The sequence below is a fragment of the Lemur catta genome, chromosome 16 (genome assembly GCF_020740605.2).
Source record: "Lemur catta isolate mLemCat1 chromosome 16, mLemCat1.pri, whole genome shotgun sequence".
NCBI lineage: Eukaryota > Metazoa > Chordata > Mammalia > Primates > Lemuridae > Lemur > Lemur catta.
In genome coordinates this window covers 36,418,707-36,437,408 of record NC_059143.1, presented here as the reverse complement: position 1 = coordinate 36,437,408, position 18,702 = coordinate 36,418,707, and the positions used below count along the sequence as shown (strand labels likewise).

At 47.2% G+C, this 18,702-nt stretch overlaps 1 protein-coding gene across 1 annotated transcript in view; it reads right to left on the bottom strand.

Annotated features, from left to right (window-relative positions):
- Positions 1-4,112: 4,112 nt before the first annotated feature.
- Positions 4,113-18,702, bottom strand: part of LOC123621720 — a 66,135-nt gene continuing 51,545 nt past the window's right edge. The window contains exons 3-7 of the mRNA XM_045527623.1: positions 14,304-14,450; positions 14,025-14,071; positions 11,689-11,691; positions 5,196-5,337; positions 4,113-4,231 (exon numbers count right to left, since the gene is read on the bottom strand). Of these exons, the coding sequence (XP_045383579.1) occupies positions 4,113-4,231; positions 5,196-5,337; positions 11,689-11,691; positions 14,025-14,071; positions 14,304-14,450 (458 nt within the window). The remainder of the gene's footprint in view (positions 4,232-5,195; positions 5,338-11,688; positions 11,692-14,024; positions 14,072-14,303; positions 14,451-18,702) is intronic.

Sequence of the window (18,702 nt, the reverse complement as noted above, 5' to 3'; positions counted from 1 at the left end):
GACACGTTCCAGAAACCGGAACTGCTGTAGAAACAAGGCACACTGACAGGAGAAGTATTAATAAAATCTAGACTTGGGCTTTGAACATGCAGTTCCTTGGGAGCCTTTTGAGTAATACAAGACGAGATAAAATCAGAAATTATAGAATGAGGGGACATAATGATACCAAGAGCAAGCTATGCAGGCGATTCACTCACACACAGTTACTCCTCACACTACATTTCTAGGTTACAACATCCCCAGGAGCTGAGGCCCACAGTGCAGATGAGATGGAATCACATCCCAGGCCAGCCTGTAGGTTTGTACCTTGTCTGACCATGAGCCTGATGCCAGGACCCTCGTCAGACCATCACCCAGGGCTCTAGGCTTGCCTCTTGCAGGGAGAACTGACAGCACCCCAGCCTGCTGTCTCCTGACTGTCTGCATCGGGTCATACAGGCTGCTTTCCAGTCCCCGTATGCAGCTCAGGGCCCTGAGACGACACGGATCGGCCCAGCCTGAGAGGAGGCAGTCTGCCAGTTGGGGAAGTTCTCTTCCATGTGCTTCTGTGTCTCTGTCATAGAAGTGAGCTCCAGCAGGGTCTGAGCCCTCCAGACTGTTCTCACTACACATGTTAAGTGGGGAAAACAGGAGCTCCACCTGAGAAGACAATGGCAGAGTGAGACAAGACCCCATCATGAGGGATATGGTTGTGTTTAGCCTTTTCGAACATTCTAATAGGCAGTTTTAGAACAAATAGGAGAAAGTCCTCTTTACGTGGGTACAAAGCAACTTAAGCAAGTTGTTTTCACCAAGCAATAGTACAAGGTGAAAACAAAAATATTCATAATACCAGAAATGTTTACACTTTTCTTAGTGTAAAGAGAAAAATTGCTTTAAGCTGTAGTACACTACTTTCTAACTATGTTTAAAAATATAGGCCGGGCGCGGTGGCTCACGCCTGTAATCCTAGCCCTCTGGGAGGCCGAGGCAGGTGGATCGCTCGAGGTCAGGAGTTCGAGACCAGCCTGAGCAAGACCCCATCTCTACTGAAAATAGAAATAAATTATCTGGCCAACTAAAAATATATATAGAAAAAATTAGCCGGGCATGGTGGCGCATGCCTGTAGTCCCAGCTACTCGGGAGGCTGAGGCAGTAGGATCCCTTAAGCCCAGGAGTTTGAGGTTGCTGTGAGCTAGGCTGATGCCACGGCACTCACTCTAGCCTGGGCAACAAAGTGAGACTCTGTCTCAAAAAAAAAAAAAAAAAAATATGTATATAGTTACCAACACTGTAATTGTGTAGTTAAAAATTTTAAGAAGGTAGATCTCAAGTGTTCTTATCACATTTCTAAAACAGACGGGGTGGTACAAGCTGGGCGGGGTGGCACACACCTGAGGTCCGAGCTGCTTGGCAGGCTGAGGCAGGAGGATCGCTTGAGCTCAGGAGTTTGGGTCCAGCCTTGGCAACATAGCAAGACCCCATCTCTAAAAAATAATAAAGAAAATTAATAAATTATTTGATAAAATAATTTTAAAAAATTAGGAGAGGGCACGAGGAAACTTTTGGAGGTGGTAGATATATTTATTACCTTGATTGTGGTGGTGGTTTCATGGGTGTTTACATGTGTCCAAATTCATCAAATTGTATACATTAAATATGTACAATTTTTTATATATTAATTATACCTCAGTAAAACTGTTAAAAGAATTTAAAGTGGTCCCCAGTTGTCCAACAGAAGTGACTGCAATCCTCTCTGGAATAGTCTGACTTACGTTAAGTAAGATGCATGCCAATTTCAGAGATATTAAAAGAAGGAGCATTGGAGAATTTGTATGTAAAAGGTGGCTCTAATTTTATAACGTGCCAGAAAGCAATAAAATGTACTGGAAATTCGAACTGCCCCTGAATGTATCTGACCCGTTGGAAGCCCCTCAGGTCTTCTAGGACTATCAATGTCCTTCTCACAGGCAGCGGGTAGCAATGTAGGCAGGGAGCAGACGGAATCATGTTAAGAAAGATTATAGATGAAAGAAAGGAATAAATGCAAGAAAGGAAATTCCTCTGTCTTCAATGTCCAACAAGAGGCCAGCAGAGGTGAGAAGTAGCTGAGCAGATGGGACAGAGAAAGGGCATTGCTTCCATGGACACGTACTGAGAACCACTGAGCAGCTAGAGGGGCACACAGAAGTCAGCCGATGGGGCCGCATGGAGGGGCACGTGTGGCGGGTGGAGCAGACTGCAGGACGCATAATCATCGAGTCCACAGACACAACCCCTGTATTCCCAAAGGCGCTCCTTTGCCTCCCACACAGGTCTGGGCCACAAAGTTCCCCTCCCTGAAAGGCCCACATCCTATTTGGAGACCCATGGAAAAGCCCTGACACAATTAAATGCAAGGTGGTAGAGAATCATATGCTACCTGGCTGGGCTACGTGAGTCAGAGAAGGGAGAGGTCAGGTCAAGCTGAGAAATGGGGAAGGTCGTGGGATTTTCTTGGATTTTTTGCTAATTTTGCTTGTGAAGCAGTTTGCGTAGAGGACGTGAGCTCTGAGATGGGCCTCAAAGGAGTAGAGTGCCCCCAGATGCCCAAGGTCACAACGCTCATCCCCTGGCTGGGATGCTGCCCCCAACACGCAGGCTCCTCTGCCAGCCCCTCCTGCACACTCACTCCGGGTGAGCCCCTCCCCACTGCCCCCCATGTCTGCAGGTTGGTGCCCCCCATCTGCCCATCTGCAGATGTGTGGACAGCGTAGCGCCTCGCTGCATGATTTGCCCCTGCTGGCTGCGTACCTGCCATGGGAGGAACACGAGATGACGCACAGACCGGTGATGGGAGGCCCAGTGCCCTCAGTGGACCCAGCCCCATGGAGCCAGCTCTGCTCAAGCCAGGGCTCTCCCTCCACCTGGATCCGACACTTAAGCCCTGAGCATCCTGCCGGGCCTCATTTCCTACACACTCAGTGGCACCTTTAAATATCAAATGAAAATGGGGAGAAGGGCATCAGCAGTAGCATTCCTATGAGTTCAGCTAGTTCTAAAGGAAGAAAAAATAAACTGTGCTTAGACGCAGAGGCTGCTATTGGCAAGGTGGGGCTGTTAGAGACGCCCTTTGCTGCCTGCAGGCCCAACCCCACCTCACAGCTGACGACACCGACACCCAGAGGGGAGATGGTCTGCCCGAGATCATGGCGCCCATCACCAGCTGACCTGGACCAGAAAGCAGGTACGGGATGCAGGGTGGAGGCAGGTGGTCTCCCTGTAGGACCCTGAGGCTGGATGCTCTGCCTGAGGTCAAGCCCCACATGGGGGTGGTATTTTGTCTCTTTCCTCAACTGTTTTGTAAATTCCCAAAGCTCACCTGCTGACCTCCCAGGAGGCTTTTTACAGCTAATCCACATAATCTGAAGTAGAGCCCAGTGGTTCATAAAAGGAATCTACAGACCCCACCCCTAAAACTTCCCAAGATCCTCCTCCCGAGCATTCTAACCCCGAACACCTGAGACATCGAGAATGTTAACAGGGTCCACGCTTGCCTGATCCTTTTGCTCTTCCCAGAGAAGTCAGCCTGTTTCTGTCAGGCCTGGGCAAACCTGGACTTACATGGGTTTCTCTATTCTTCATGGTCACTAACCCAGAGCAGGTCACACTCTCAGCTTCCGGGTTCCTGAACCAGCCTCTCAATAGCAGCCCCCACCCCACTCTAGGGCTCTGGACAGAAGAGACATTTGCCTTCTTAGTATTACAAGGCCATCCTCTGGGGCTGAGGGGGGTGTTAGGTAGAAGATCTGTGCTCTGTGAAGACAGAACAAGGAAAGGAAATTATGGGCCCTGAGGTTCTGGAAGAGAAGCAGAGAGGAGAAGGGAAGAGGCGCAGAGGGAGCTGAAGAGAACGGGGGAGCTGGGCAGACAGGACATGGCAAGCAGAGTGGGACCCCAGGAAGCATCCCCACACCCTCACCCAGCCTCCTGCTGCTGTCCCCGGAGCAGCAGATGCCTGGGCCCCAAAAGCCGTAGTGATCATGTGCAAAACCTCTACCCGGTCCTGGGTACAATTTGCATGTCGGGGCCTTGCTTGGAGGCCCAACAACCTTCATTCAAAGATTCATTCTAATAGGAGAATTCTGGGCACTTAGATGAGAACATTCTGGTCAACAGGGCCTTTGGGCCCCTTCGGCTCCTCCTGCCTCGGCTCAGGGCTGGCCTGGCTGCCAGATGCCACATGAGAAGGCCATCCTTCTCCATGGGTCACTGAGCCACAGGACGGGGAAGGGCCCCGGGGGGGAGGGGGAGTGTGAGAGAGAGAGAGAGAGAGAGAGAGAGAGAGAGAGAGAGAGTGTGTGTGTGTGTGTGTGTGAGAGAGAGAGAGAGAGACAGAGAGAGAGAGAGAGAGAGAGAGAGAGAGAGAGAGAGAGTGTGTGTGTGTGTGTGTGTGTGTGTGTGTGTGTGTGTGTGTGTGTGTGTGTTGTGTGGAGTCCGCCTGGCAGCTTTGCCCTGTGCCAGAGGCTGGCAACGCTGGGCTGAGGGCTCTGCCAGCCCATAGGGAGGGGGCAGCTCCGTCCCCCACCCCACCCCCCAGGCAGCACCTTGGAGGGAAAAGAATGTGACCAGCTTGAAGTCTAGCGAGGGCAGCAGGCACAGTTTGGGACAAGCTGGGGTAAGCCCTGGCCCTGCACGTGTTTCCGACCACATAGTGCACTCGTTTCTCAAGTTACTTTACAGCTCCAAGGCCTCCCTCTGCCACCCCGGCGGGCTGACTCCAATTTCCCAGGGAGGCACCTGAGGAGGACGTAGCTTTAAATGTGAACGAGAAAGGAAAAGGACCTGCATAAAAATCACATTGGATGCTGTGTATTGAAAGCTTGCTCTGCCAGGCCTTCTTCAAAGCTCCCCACAACCACATGAGGCAGGACTGTTGCTCTCACCCCCTTTTCAGATCAGGAACACATGACAGAGGGCGGAAGGCCACGGCCCAGCCTCACAGAGCCCATCCGTGGTGGAGGAGGCTTGAACAGGCAGCCAGGCTGACACAAAGCTGCTATTGCCACCACACCTTGCACCTGGCACAGGGATCCCAACCACCCTTCATCCCTGCCCCCATCCTGGAGGGACTATCGACCACTCCCTAGGAGACATCCTGCAGCCAGAGGCAGCCCCCTACGGTTGTAGGGTTCCCCCTACACTTCCCAGCTCTGCCTGACTGTAAGCTCCTTACACCAGGGGTTGGTCACATGCTCGCTGAGACCCAAGGCCTGGATTTCCCCGTCTGATCCTGAATAAGCTGTGCTGTTGTCAAATCCCCCACAGGCATGTGACCCACACTCCCTCCACAGACATACCCTGTCCCCGCAGCAGCTCTGAGGGGTGAAATAAAGGCTGGGGTTTCATGGTGAAGTAAGTTGAATGTACTAAGTTAAAGAAAGTTATTAATATATAGGTTTCTAAATGACAGGCCTTCTCAGTGTTTTTAAAAGGCTAATCGCTCACTGGTCAATGTTAAGAGGATGAGGTAGTATGCAGATATGGCAGATCCCCAAAGAGAGGTGACCAGGGAACAGGCCTTTTATTACTGAGTACCTCAAGGGAACTCACTTTGAGAAACACTGCTTAGAGTGTTACCAACATAATTAGTTCTGCCCCAACAAAGAATATGAACACCAACCACGTATAGTTCCAGAAGGAGGCGTTGTGAGGATGGCTCAAGCCTCCTAAGACTTCATAGCCTCAGGTCCCAAGGTTGGGGTGAGTTCAGCCCAATCCCCCCTCCCCCACTTCTCCCCCGGAGTTGGACTTGTTTACAACTTGTGGGCAGATTACCTTCTGGAAACCCACCCCCAACTAGTAGAAGAAAGGGTAAAGCCAGGCTCTGAACCATCAAGAGCTAAATGATTCCCTGGGAGATTCTGAGCTAATGTTAATGGAACTGGGGAAGCTGTGAAAGTACTGGCTAGAGGCCACCCTGCCCGAGTAGTGAGAAAATGCCTCGCATGGGGCAGTTTGCAGGATGCCTTCACATGCATTCTTTATTTGGCCCTTATGGTATCTCTGTGCTGTGATTAAGGCAAATGCTGCTGAGGAACATACGGCTGGGTGTGCTTGTGTGCCTGGCTTTGCTCAGGAAGGTGAATTTGCAAGGCAAAGACGCAGGGCCCTGGCTGGATTCTGGCCGTCACCTGCAAGTCCCCTTGGCCAGACCCCTTCTCTCCCAGCCACTGCCACCTGGTCCAAACCGCCTGGACACTGCAACAGCCTCCCAAATGGTCTCTTGGCTTTCTTTCTTGCCACCCTGGAGTCGCTGTCAACACAGCGGCCAGGTCAAGTCAACCCTGCTTACAACGCTGCAGTGGCTTAACCCGCTCTGCCTGCTCTAGCAGGTGCCAGCCCTGCCCCACCTGGGCCCTCAGCCCTTCACCAAACACACCTGGCTCCTCCTGCTGGGCCCAGCCAGCTGCTGTCCTGCCCAGCCCTCCCCACCTCCCTGTCTTCTCATCTTCACAGAGACACTGTCCTTGACTCCCCCGCCTGCCACCCACGGCTCTGTGGCATCACGCCATCTGAACGGTCTCTGCGGCACTTTCCTGAGTGTCATCCTTCGTCTCAGTTTGTTTCCACTTGACACAGCCTCTCCCCATCACAGGAACGTCAGCCTCACAAGGGCAGAAGTGCATGTCTTCATCACCACTCAGCGCCTGTGCCCACAGTGGACCCTCAATAGAGGGACCTTGGACGGGCTGTGACCTCTCTGGACCTCAGCTTCTCATCTGCAATGGGCCCCTAGAGGATCCCCAGGTCTGCCTCTGGCTCTCACATTTATTTATCTTCACTTCCCTCCATCATCCAGAGCTACATATTCGGCATTTACACTCACCCTGGCTTGGTTTGGTCCCCAAACTATTTCATCTTTGCAGCAATTCAGGGCAGAAGAGAGACAAGATGGAGGAGAAAATGATCCCCAGAAAATGCCAAAGAGACAAAAGGCTCAGAAAGGAGGACGTTGTTTCCAGGAGCTGGTGTGGTCTTTCCACCTGCCTGTGTCCACACACGGGCTGCAAGGGATTCAAAGTCAGAGGGGTGAGAGGGTCAGAGTGAATCCCTGACAAGAGACCAGGCAGGTAGCAGGGGCACAGGGGTTCTGGGAGGTGACTGGGGTAGGACCCAAAATAGAGGGGCAGCTCTTTCTAAAAAGAACAGGAGGCCCACAGACATTAGCACTGGTCCATTTGCCAGACCAAGGCCAAGGTTAGGACAAACCTCCTTCCCCTCAGGCTGCTCCTGGCTGACTTCTTTCCTCCTTCCAGGCAGCTTTTTTTTTTTTTTTTTTTTTTCCTGAGACAAAGTCTTACTCTGTCACCCAGGCTAGAGTATAGTGGCGTCATCATAGCTCACTGCAACCTCAAACTCCTGAGCCCAGGCAATCCTCCTTCCTCAGCCTCCCAAGCAGCTGGGACTACAGGTGCACACCATGATACCCAGCTAATTTTTCTATTTTTAGTAGAGACGGGGTCTCACTCTTGTTCAGGCTGGTCTTGAATTCCTGACCTCAAGCAATCCTCCCACCTCAGCCTCCCAGAGTGCTAGGATTGCAGGTGTGGGCCACCACACCAGGCCTAAGTAGCTTTGATAATCTTTTTAGCCAGGGTGACCACATAGTTTATTGTTCAAGCGGGGATACTTTTGAAAGTGGAAGAGGAACTATTAATAATTATGACAGGATGACAGGCGTAAGGTGGGCCTGTCCCAGGCAACCCAGGTTGTATAGTCACCCTATTTTTAACCCTGTTTCACCAGATTAAAAATCATAAAATAAAAGGCAGAGCAAGGAGGCCCAACGTGCTCTTAGAGATATTATCCCATCCTTGTAAAATCCAGAAATAACTTGGACTAGGGGGAAAGGAAGGAAGATGTGGATTTTAAGTCAAGCCCAGTGATGAGGACAGGCGTTGGTAATCATCCCCAGGAAATGCCAAAGAAGTGAAGGGCTCAGAAAGGAAGACGGTAGTGGCCTTGGAGGCCAAGGTCAGAGCACTTCAGTCTCCCAATGAAACTAACACATGCTTAAGGCCTAGCACAACGCCTGGCACACAACAGACAATCAATACAGGTAGCAAGGATGACAATGGTGACAATGATGATGACTACTATGGGGACAAGAACCAGCACATCTCCTTAGCAAGTATTTTCCTTTCTTCTTATGTATTTGCTGGGAGCCAGCAAGCGTTGGCAGGTGCTATACAACTTACTGGGACAGCTCTCCTCCGCAGTTGTGCAAACTCTGCTTTGCGCTCAGGGCACTTTCCCATCTGTTATCTCACTGGATCTCTAGAGCAATCCCAGAGGGTGAGTGGGCAGGTTGCTTACCTTGGTTGCTTAAGCTTCATGAGCCTTAGCATCACCATCTGTACAACGGGGAGAATGCCTACCCCACAGAAGTGCTTTGAGGATTGAACGAGATGAAAGGGGAAAGGTGCAGGTACACACGAACCAGATCTGGAATGAGATGCTCTCCGTTTACGCTGCAGATGATGAAACTGAAGCTCAGGCTCAAGTGCCCACAGGTTGCCCCTCTTCTTGCAGCCCACAGAGCACAGGCTGTGACCCACACATGTTTGGTGACCACACGTCCACCCACAAGCACGCTCATCTGCCCTGAGCATCATTCTGTCCAGATGTCTGAGTCCGTGGCTCCATCTAGATAAGCCTCACCTGGGGATGATAACACCACATTCCTGTCTTCCTCTGAGATCTTTAACTGCAGTGAAGCGAGTTTACTGATAGTTATAAGTCACTTATTTTCTAAGTATCAGAAAGCTACAGAAAACCTCCTTGGGCTTCTGCCACAATAGTGCATTTAGTCCTCTGCCAGGGATCCACACAGCCCTTCTGCTGCCCACGCCCCTTCCTAAGATGCTGTCAGGAACGGGTCTGAAACTCACTGGAAATAGTAACACACACGAGCATGTGCAGGGGGAAATGCGGACTTTCACAGGAATGAAAGAGTAAGATGAAGGACTCCATAGAAAAATACATATTGAACAACCACAAACAGTTAAACTCCTATTTTAAAGGTATCTTTTGATGGAAATCAGAACAGTGATTGTCTCTGGGGCAGGAGGAAATTGACTAGGAAAGGACAGGAGTGAGTGGAAGTGTCTACATTTTGTGAGGGGTGGTGGCTGCTACACAGGTACATCCACGCATCAAAACTCATCAGACCATACACCTAAAGTCTGTACATGTTATCACATGTAATTATACCTCAATAAAAAAGACTGCTGGGGAAAGGGATACTTTTTATAAAGCAACAAAAATATAAGGAACAAATAAATCTAACTGAAGCTGTATAAAGCATCAATGGAAAAAAGTATGAAACTTAATATTGAAGAAATTAAGTAAATAGAAATGCCAAGCTCATGAATGATGATTCAATATTATAAAGATGTCAGTTCTACCTAAATTAATTTTTGAATTTCATGTTAATAAAAATCCTCACTTGATATGCTATCTCTAAAATCTATATGTAGAGCAAAGAGCCAAGAAAAGCCAAGAGAATTTTGAAGACTTGTAAGATAGGAGAAGAAAAAACACACACACATAGCGATTTAAAAAAAAAAAGAAAGAAAGAAGAGACTTGCCCTATTGTACTTCAAGAATAACTTAAAAGCTATTGTGATTTGACAGTGTGACATCAGCTCAGTGACAGACCTGTCCACCAGGTAAGCCTGACAGAGGTGGCATTGCCAATCAGCAGGGATGATGTGGTGCTGGAAAAGTCATTCATCCATGCAGGGAAAAAAATCAAGTTGCCAACCCATACCATTCACATAACTCAATCCCGGTAGATTAGAGACCCCAATGTCAAAAACAAACTTTAGAATAAAATATAGAAGACTACCAGGCCGAGCACCGTGGCTCATGCCTGTAATCCTAGCATTCTGGGAGGCTGAGATGGTAGAATCGCTTGAGCTCAGGAGCTTGAGACCAGCCTGAGCAGAGAGAGACCCCATCTCTACTATAAATAGAAAAACAGCTGGGTGTAGTGGCACGTGCCTGTAGTCCCAGCTACTTGGAAGGCTGAGGCAGGAGAATCACTTGAGCCCAGGAGTTTGAGGTTGCTGTGAGTTATGATGATGCCACTGCACTCTAGCCTGGGCTAAAGAGCAAGACTCTGTCTCAAAAGAAAAAAAATTATATATATGTATAGAAGACTATCTTCCTGAACTTGGAGGGGAAAGGATTGCTGAAATAAAACACAAACAGCACAAATCATAAGTGAAAATGAATTGAATTAAAATTGAATCTTTTAAATGAGGAGAAAAGCTACAGATCGGGAAGAGAATCTGTAATGCATAGAACTTACGGAGCTTAGTATCCTTAATATATAAAGAACTCCTTAAAAGTAAATAAGCAAAAGACAAACAACCCCAGAGGAAAAAAATGTGTCAAATATGTGAATAGGCAAATCATAGAAAAGTCCAGAATAAAGCTATGAAAAGATATTCAGCCTGACTGGTAATCAGGTAAATGCGACTTAAAACACAATAGGACAACACTTCATACTATTGACAAACATTTTCAAGTCTGACTAGACTTCATGTTGTCAAGTATGTTGAGAAATGCTGACACCAATGCACTGCTAAGGAAAGTAAAGGGAACTGTTGCAGATGCGAGTATTCTACAATCCAGCCCATCACTCTTAGGTACATACCCTCACTCTCCAGGTGTGCACAAGGCAATGTCTGCAAGGGTATTCACTGCAGCATTGTTTATAACAGCAAAAACACAAACACACAAAAAAACCTGGAAAACAGCCTAAATGCCTGTCAACCAAAGAACAGACAAATATGATACTGTCATATAATAAAATTCCATTATACAGCATGAATGAATAAACTGGAGCTACATGGGTCAACACAGATAATTTTTGTGTGTAAATGAAATTTAGGAATACTCACAGATGTAGCAAAACATAAAGAGTTGCATGGGAATGATACAGACCAAATTAATTACAGCAGTTCCCTTCTGGGCGGGAGACAGGAAGTGAGGGGAATGGCAGTAGAGGAGGAGCAGGCCAGGGTTTTAATTGCATTTGTAATGCTTTACTTCATGGGCTGGACAGCGGGTTCACAGATGTTTATTTACATTATTCTTTATACTTTTTGTATGTCTTAAATATTTTATAATCGTTTTAAAATCTTCACCGAGCTTAGATATCCATCCACATCTGATATCAACCAACACTTACAGACCACCTACTCTGACTTAGGGACGTTAGAGTTATAGGAAATACAGGCTCTCACCATGTGCTAGGCATTGCATTAAGCAAGACCTGACCCCTGGCTAACTGACTCTTAAGCTGGACTATTAGACATCAGCATCAACACAGGCAGGGATAAGCCAAACCTCTGACCTCATTGCCATGTTATAAAGTCTTTTGCCAAGGGCCACCTAGGTAGCATGGAGCATTTCCAGCATCGGCTTCAAAGGTAGTTTATGTTGTTTGTGCATGAGGGAGGCCTTCTTCCCTGCAGTTGGGGAAACACGAGACCTCCCTGGCCTGTAAAACATCAACAGCCTTGGCCAGACTCCTTCCAGGAACAGGAGCACCAGCTTCAACCAAAGCCATCCCCAGCCTGGAGACCTCCAGCCTGCAGGTGAGTGGAACTGAACAAGTATTTACTCAGCTCACTCTGGAGGAGGCATGTGCTTACCCTCTAGTGGGACAAAGAGGACAGAGACATGAAGCTTACACAAAAGGAGATGAGTTAAATAGCAGATACAACAAAGACAGGACCTTCACAGGCGCACAATATTGATTAGCCAGGGAGTGAGTGGTACAGGTGTTTTAGTTTCCTGGACTTAGAGAAATCAGAGTCCATATCCACCAGCTGGGCTGTCCATGCTGTTCTTAGGCATGGCTGGGATCCTGTCTCTGGGCAGGGTGAGTCCTTGAAATGATTTTATTCCTCTCTAAACATCCAGCTCCACTGAATGGTCCCTGAACCCGCCAGGGTTCCAAACCTAGCTGACACTGACTCTTCTAAGGCAACTGATGACCAGAAACAGTCCAAGACACAACTCCAACATCAGTGAAGTCAGCCTTGGGGCCTTCACCTCTTTTTCTGCATTGTCGGCTCCCAGGTTTCCAGAGATCAGGCATTCAGTGAAGCACCCAAGATTCTGCCTACCGCTTTCCTGGCTCTGCCATGGACCCCTTGAATGGCCCTGGGTAAGTCACATAACCTCGCTATTTCTCCAGCTGTTATCTGTCTACATCACAGAGTTATTGGGGGAGAATGCACCAGTGGATGGAAATGCACCTTCAGAAGTGTAAAGCACTGTTCTACCAGGGAAGAGCATGGCCAGGAGGAGTCAAAGCTGAGCTTAAGAATGTTGCTTTAAAGAGGACTTTGGGGCATCCTCTAACAAGTACGAGAATTATTCTTTTAGGAAAAAAGCTTAGGAGGAAATCTTCAGAATATAGAACTAGGCAAAGAGTTCTCAGCCTTGATACCAAAAGCATGACCCATGAAAGAAAATACTGACCAACTGGACTTCATCAAAATTAAGGACTTTTGCTCTGCAAAAGACCCTTTAAGAGCTGAAAAGACAAGCTAAAGACTGGGAGAAAATATTTTCTTTCTTTCAATGGACTTGCCTATTACTGTGTATTTATCCTTTCACAAGATTTAGAATAAACTTACCATGATACTAAATTTCAAAACAAGTGTATGCGAAAAACAAACTCTTTCTCTTCTTTTACACAGTCAACACCCCACTCCTCATTTCTGGTCAACCAAAACGTGTGGGGATTTCTCCCCATCAACAACCAGTTCTCCAGCAGACACCAGCTGAACGGGCCATCACTTAACGTGATTCTCACACTATCTACCTGGAAAGAGTCAGATCCCACAAGTTGAGGGCTCAGTCCCACAAGACTGCCTCCCACTTCAGACACCAGTCACAAGTCCTATGTTGTCACCGATACTTCTGTCTGATTGGCTGTAAGTCAGGGAGGGTCCCTACGACCTCTTCCTTGGGTTTGATTAATTTGCGAGGACAGCTTACAGAATTCAAGGAAATCCTTTCTTACATTTACCAGTTTATTATGAAGGCTATTACAAAGGATACAGATGAACACCCAGATGCAGAGAAGCATGGGGCAAGGCATGTGGGAAGGACACGGAGCTCCCACATCCTCTCCCAGCGGCCACCCTCCAGGCACCTGCATGTATTTCAGCAACCAGGAAGCTCGCCACACCCTGTCCTTGTGGGTTTTTAATAGAGGCTTCCTCACTAGACCGACTATTAAATCATTGGCCATTAGTGATTGATTCAACCTCCAGCCCCTTCCGCCTCCCCAGAGGTGGGGCTGGGGCTGAAAGATTCAACTTTCTAATCACATGGCGATTAGAGATGACCAGTCCCCATCCTGGAGCTATCCAGGGGCTTTCCAGAAGTCACCTCATCAACAAAAACCAGGTGTGTTTGAAAGAGGCTTGTTATGAATCTTAAAAAGCTACTCCTTTCACCTTTATCACTGTGGAGCTATTTTAGGAGCCAGGGATGAAAACCAAGTATTACAAAAACACTTTCACCTGTATCACTTAGGACTTTATAAGGGTTTTAGGAGCTCTGGCCAGGAGCTGATACATTTCTTATTACACCACAACCTCACACCCTGTCTCCAAGTACAGTCACATCCTGAGGGGACGGAGGTTAGGACTTCAACCTATGACACTGGAGAGGACGCAGTGGAGTCCACAACACGACAAAGTCCTTGTCAAACGTCAAGGCCTTACCCACTCTTTCCAGCACTTCCCTCCTTTCCAACTGGCCCTTTCCTGGGGCAAAACAAATACCTCCCTCTTCTGTTCGGTCACAGGCTGACTCCCGTCCCCTCGTAGCATTTACCACGGCGACCACGGACCTGTCTCCCCACCACCCCGTGAGCCACTCAGGCGTCTAAGCCACGCCTGTGCAGCTCCCGACATTCTGAGTGACATTAGACAGCCCATCTCCCCACTCTGGGTCTCCGACCCCCCACCTGGATGGGAGGGCAGCGTTTGCTCTCGGCGGTTACCCAGCTGACACCTGCAGGCGAGCCCGAGACGCAGAATCACGCACAGCCTGGCGGGAAAGGAAAGTGGGCGTGCCCTGAGTCAGGGAGCATGCGCAGATGGGCCTCGCCCGGGGACAGGTGGCGCAATCGCTGTTAGACTGTGCCAGAATTTCCCCTCAGAGATGCGCTGGCGTGACATGGACCTCTCCACTGTGTCACTTTCACAGGTGAAGCAGCTTCAAGGTCACCCCATGCCCAGCTCACCTCTCTCAGAGGACCACGGACTTCCGGTAACAGCTGGGGCATCAGAGACAATGTGCGACACACTCAGCAGACACCAGACCCCGCCTTGAGGAGCACCGCACATGGGACTCGCTGGAGTTGGGCGTGTGGCACGATGCACACGAGCGCCTGTCAAAACAGGAGGATCCGGCAGTGAAGGCTGCAGAACAGCCGCTTTCTCCGCCCCGGGCTGACTTCACTCCCGGAAGTGGACAGTTAGTCCTCCTCAGTCTTCCTTCCCCTCACTCACCAGCCCACCCACCACGTGGTTCCAGTGGGGGCCGAACCCCCTGACCACAGGAGCGAGCACTTGACCCCCATCGGGGCCGTCAGAGTCTTCCCTGAAGGTTTTCAAGTTGGAACCAAGGAGAGAGGCTCAGCTCTGTAATAACAATGATCTCAAAGATGGCAATGATAATAGCAGCTTTAACACAGCAATTACCACGACCAACGCTACTAAACGCCAACGCTGTTGCCTCATCTTCTTTAATTTATGTAGCAGTCTAGTAGATTCTGTGATTGCCCCATTTGACAGATAAGGAATCTGAGGTCAGAAAGGTTAAGTCATCTGCCCAAAGGGCAGAGCCAGGATTCCGGCCCCAGCCGTCTGTCTGGAGAAACAGCGCTCTCACCACCTCACCGCACTGCCTGTCAGCCAGGCGGAGGCCGCGGGGACTGCAGCCACACTCCCTGTCATGTGCGAGAGCCGCCTTGGAGCCCATCTGCAGAGAAGCAGACAGGGAAGATGGAAATCAGAACTTGGCCCTGTTTCGGTCCCTGGTGCTGCTCCCCCTTTCTCCTGCCCGCCCCTTGGTTGGGCTGCCATGAGGCAGTGATGGTCTCTTCTCCTAAGATGGTCACGCAGAGGCCCTGTCCCTTGCACTGTGCCTCGTGATCCCTCTTCCCACCACCTACCTTTCCATCACTGTACTTTTCTTTCCTTTATCCCTCACCTGTCCCCACCCTGACCCCTTTCACGAGTCTACTAACCTGCAAAAGCCCCCCTCTGCCTAAAGTGAACCCCCTCTCTCCTGCTGAGTCTCGGACAGCTGCCTCCCCGCCTCTCCTTCCACCCATCCTGGGAAGAGCCGTCTCACTCGTACCCGCTCTGCTCATTTCTTTGCCCTTCGCAACCTCCACCCCTCACCGTCCACAGAGGCCAAGCTCTCGAGACCCAACCTAGTGGTCGGTTCTGGCTTCATCCTCTTCCATCTCCAGGGAGCACTGGGCCCCGTCGATCCCCTCTCCTTTTTGAAATCCTCCTGCCTTGGCTTTGTTAACACTGCTCCGTTTTTTCCTACCCCTCCCATCCCCCTCCATCTTGTTTCATTCCTTGCACTCCCTAAAGGTACAGGCTTCCCCAGGTTTGGATCTTGGCCCTGCTCATGTTGGCATGGCATGTTCCTCCTTGGCAAGCTTGTGTGTCTCCTTGTTTAGACATCCCTACTACGGCCCTCAGACCTGTCCCTTGGTCCCTGACCCCTCTCCAGCCCCGATATCAGAGTGGCCCTGAACTGAGCGCCGCCCCCGCCCCGTGCTTCATCTGCACCTGAAACTCAAACTGCTCAAATGACACCTGGGTCATCATTAGGAAAAAGATAACATTGGGCCCATCCCTAATACCCTGTACCAGAATAAATCCCAAATGGATGAGAAATCTATATTTGAATAGTGTGAAGGAAAAATCTGAGGCACAATGAAATTTTAAAGAGTTTATTTGAGTCAGAAGCAACTCATGAATTGGGGAACACAAGACTGAAAAGTGTTTAGTGTTCTTAGGACAAAGCGTCAGAGGCAAATGCTGATAGGGTGACTATGAAGCAAAATAAAGAAATGATTTGATAGGTTGCATTTATAAAATTGCCTTATTTAATCTATCCCATTGGAAAGTCTCTAGTTATATAAGTTAGTTGGCTGCTTATGATTGGCTGAGGTTAAATTTTGTTTCTAACATAAGCATTTATAGAAAGGGCCCAAGTTTCCCTGATGTTTGCAGATTAAACAAGGTTGAGGTCACTTATGAGGCCTAGCTACTTTTGTCTGCTCAGGGATTCTTTGGGCTTGGTTTCCATTCGAATTTACTTTAACAATAGTGAACTCATGTAAGTATTAGAATAAAGACTGAATTGGCAAGATTGAAAATACATACCATTTATTAGGAAAAATCTATTACAGTAAACCTTCAGACACTTCTGGATAAACCATTAAACTTAGAAAAAAAATTTCTTTTACACTCAGGACAAAAAAATTCACTTACAAGGAGAAAAATAAGGTAGGTTTCAGATGTCTTTCCAGCAGCAATCAGTGCCAGAACAAAGGAGAAAATGTCTAAAAGGAAAAGAGACTATGATCCAAGTGGATTCTATCCAGCCAAGTTAGAGCTTAAGGATAAAGGCAAGAGCTCACTTTTTCAGACATGAAAGGACTCAGAAAATACAACATCTATGCCCTTTTGAAAAATCTACTTGATACGGAATTTAACTAAAGGTTGAATGAAAATAAAGAGTGCGTTACTCTAAAGCCATAGAAATAGGCCTAGGTCCCTGCCTAGATATAGGAATGCTATCAAACACCCGAGATAATTATGGTTTCAGAATGCAGAATGAAATGTTGTAAACTCTGACAAAGTTAAAATAATATAAGCACCAAAACTGGAAGGAAGAAGAGGGCAGGATGGAGGATGTAGCTAAGTGTTAATCTTTTATCTTTAACTCCATATAATCAATTGATCCCATGTATATGGAAACTCACATTTTTAAAAAACCTACAGTGATTCCAACTTCCTAAATTCCCTTAAATTTAGTGCCATCTTCTTGGAATTTATTTCCCTCGTAAAGAAGAGCAATTATCTGAAGGACAGTTTGACCTAAGCTTTTGTTCCTGTTAAATACATTTAAAATTAAAGGTGGTACTTATTTTCAAAAATGTTACATATAGTAGGACACCATCATTATACAACAATTTTCATCTGTTTCAGTGTCTCTTTCTCTCTGCCTCTGTCTCTGTCTTTCTCTAGATCCTTCTATCTTTCTATGCATAAAGAGATATCTGGAAAGAAGTCAACTAAATGTCATCATCACTTATTTTTAGGTAGCAGAATTTTAGTAATTTGTTGCTTTCATCTTCACATTTTTCTATATTTCTTAAAATTTTTAATAAGTATTATGTGTAGTTTATATTAAGATAGTTACATACGCAAAGAAAAGAAAGGGATGGACAAAAAGATACCAAGCAGATAAGCTCAAAAAGAAAGCAGGAGTAGAAAGCTATACCAACATCAGGCAACGTAGAATTTAAAGTCAAAAGCATTCAGGGGAGTTATGAGAGACATTATCGTATGGTAAAAGGCATATTTTGAAAATATAACACCCATAACTTTTGATATTCCAAATAATATATTTGTGAGATACACAAAACAAAAACTTCTAAAAATATAGGAAGGATTTGATTTAAAGTGTGTGCACACACCCACATACAATGCAGTGAAATATTTTAATATGCCTATTTCTGAATTTGGAAGATCTAGTAAAACAAAAACAAATGACATACAGAATGTGAACATTGCAATCAACAGGCAGATTTAGTACATATATAGAATTCCATGTTTTACCAACGAAAAATAAACATTTGATTTTGTCCTTGGAATCTTTCTAAAAATCGATACCATATTTGGCTCCAAGGAAAATCTATAAAATACAAAAAAGTGGAGATGTACAAGCCAAATTTCCAGAGCAGAAGCCAATACAATTAAAAATACATCATAAAAGCATACCTTAAAAAGTCTGCACTACTTAAAATTAAGAAACGCTCTCCTAAACAACTCCTGCATCAAAGGAATTCAAAATTAAAATTGTCTAGAAAATAATAAAAAGGAGATATACATGAATGCATAAATAATTGAAAAAAAAGGAGAGAAGAAAGGAGAAAAAAGAGAGAGGGAGGGAGGAGAGAAGAATTAACCTAACTCAATATTTTTGGTTATTTGAAAGACCCATTGGTCATTGTCAATTAATAAAACCACAACATAGCCGGCAGGTCTAGACTCTGGTCCAAGCTTTGTCATCATCCTGGCAAGTCATTTCTTCCTCTGGACCTCGGATTTCTATCCCCAAAAGGATAGATTCAACAAGATGATCTCTCCTGCTGCAGTTTATTTGGTTCCTACAACATCTTTTGCATATTTCCATCAGTTACTCATATTTATGCATTGAGAGATTTGGCATAAAAATCTCGCCTCTGCCTTCTTTTAAAAGCCAGAGGATACAGTGATGCTCCTCGTTGGCCTGGGTCACCCGAGTTCCTACCCACAGTCCCGCCTGCCTGGACTGTGGGCTTTCCAGCCCCTGAGCAGAAGAAAGGACTGTGGAATATCAGTTGTCAC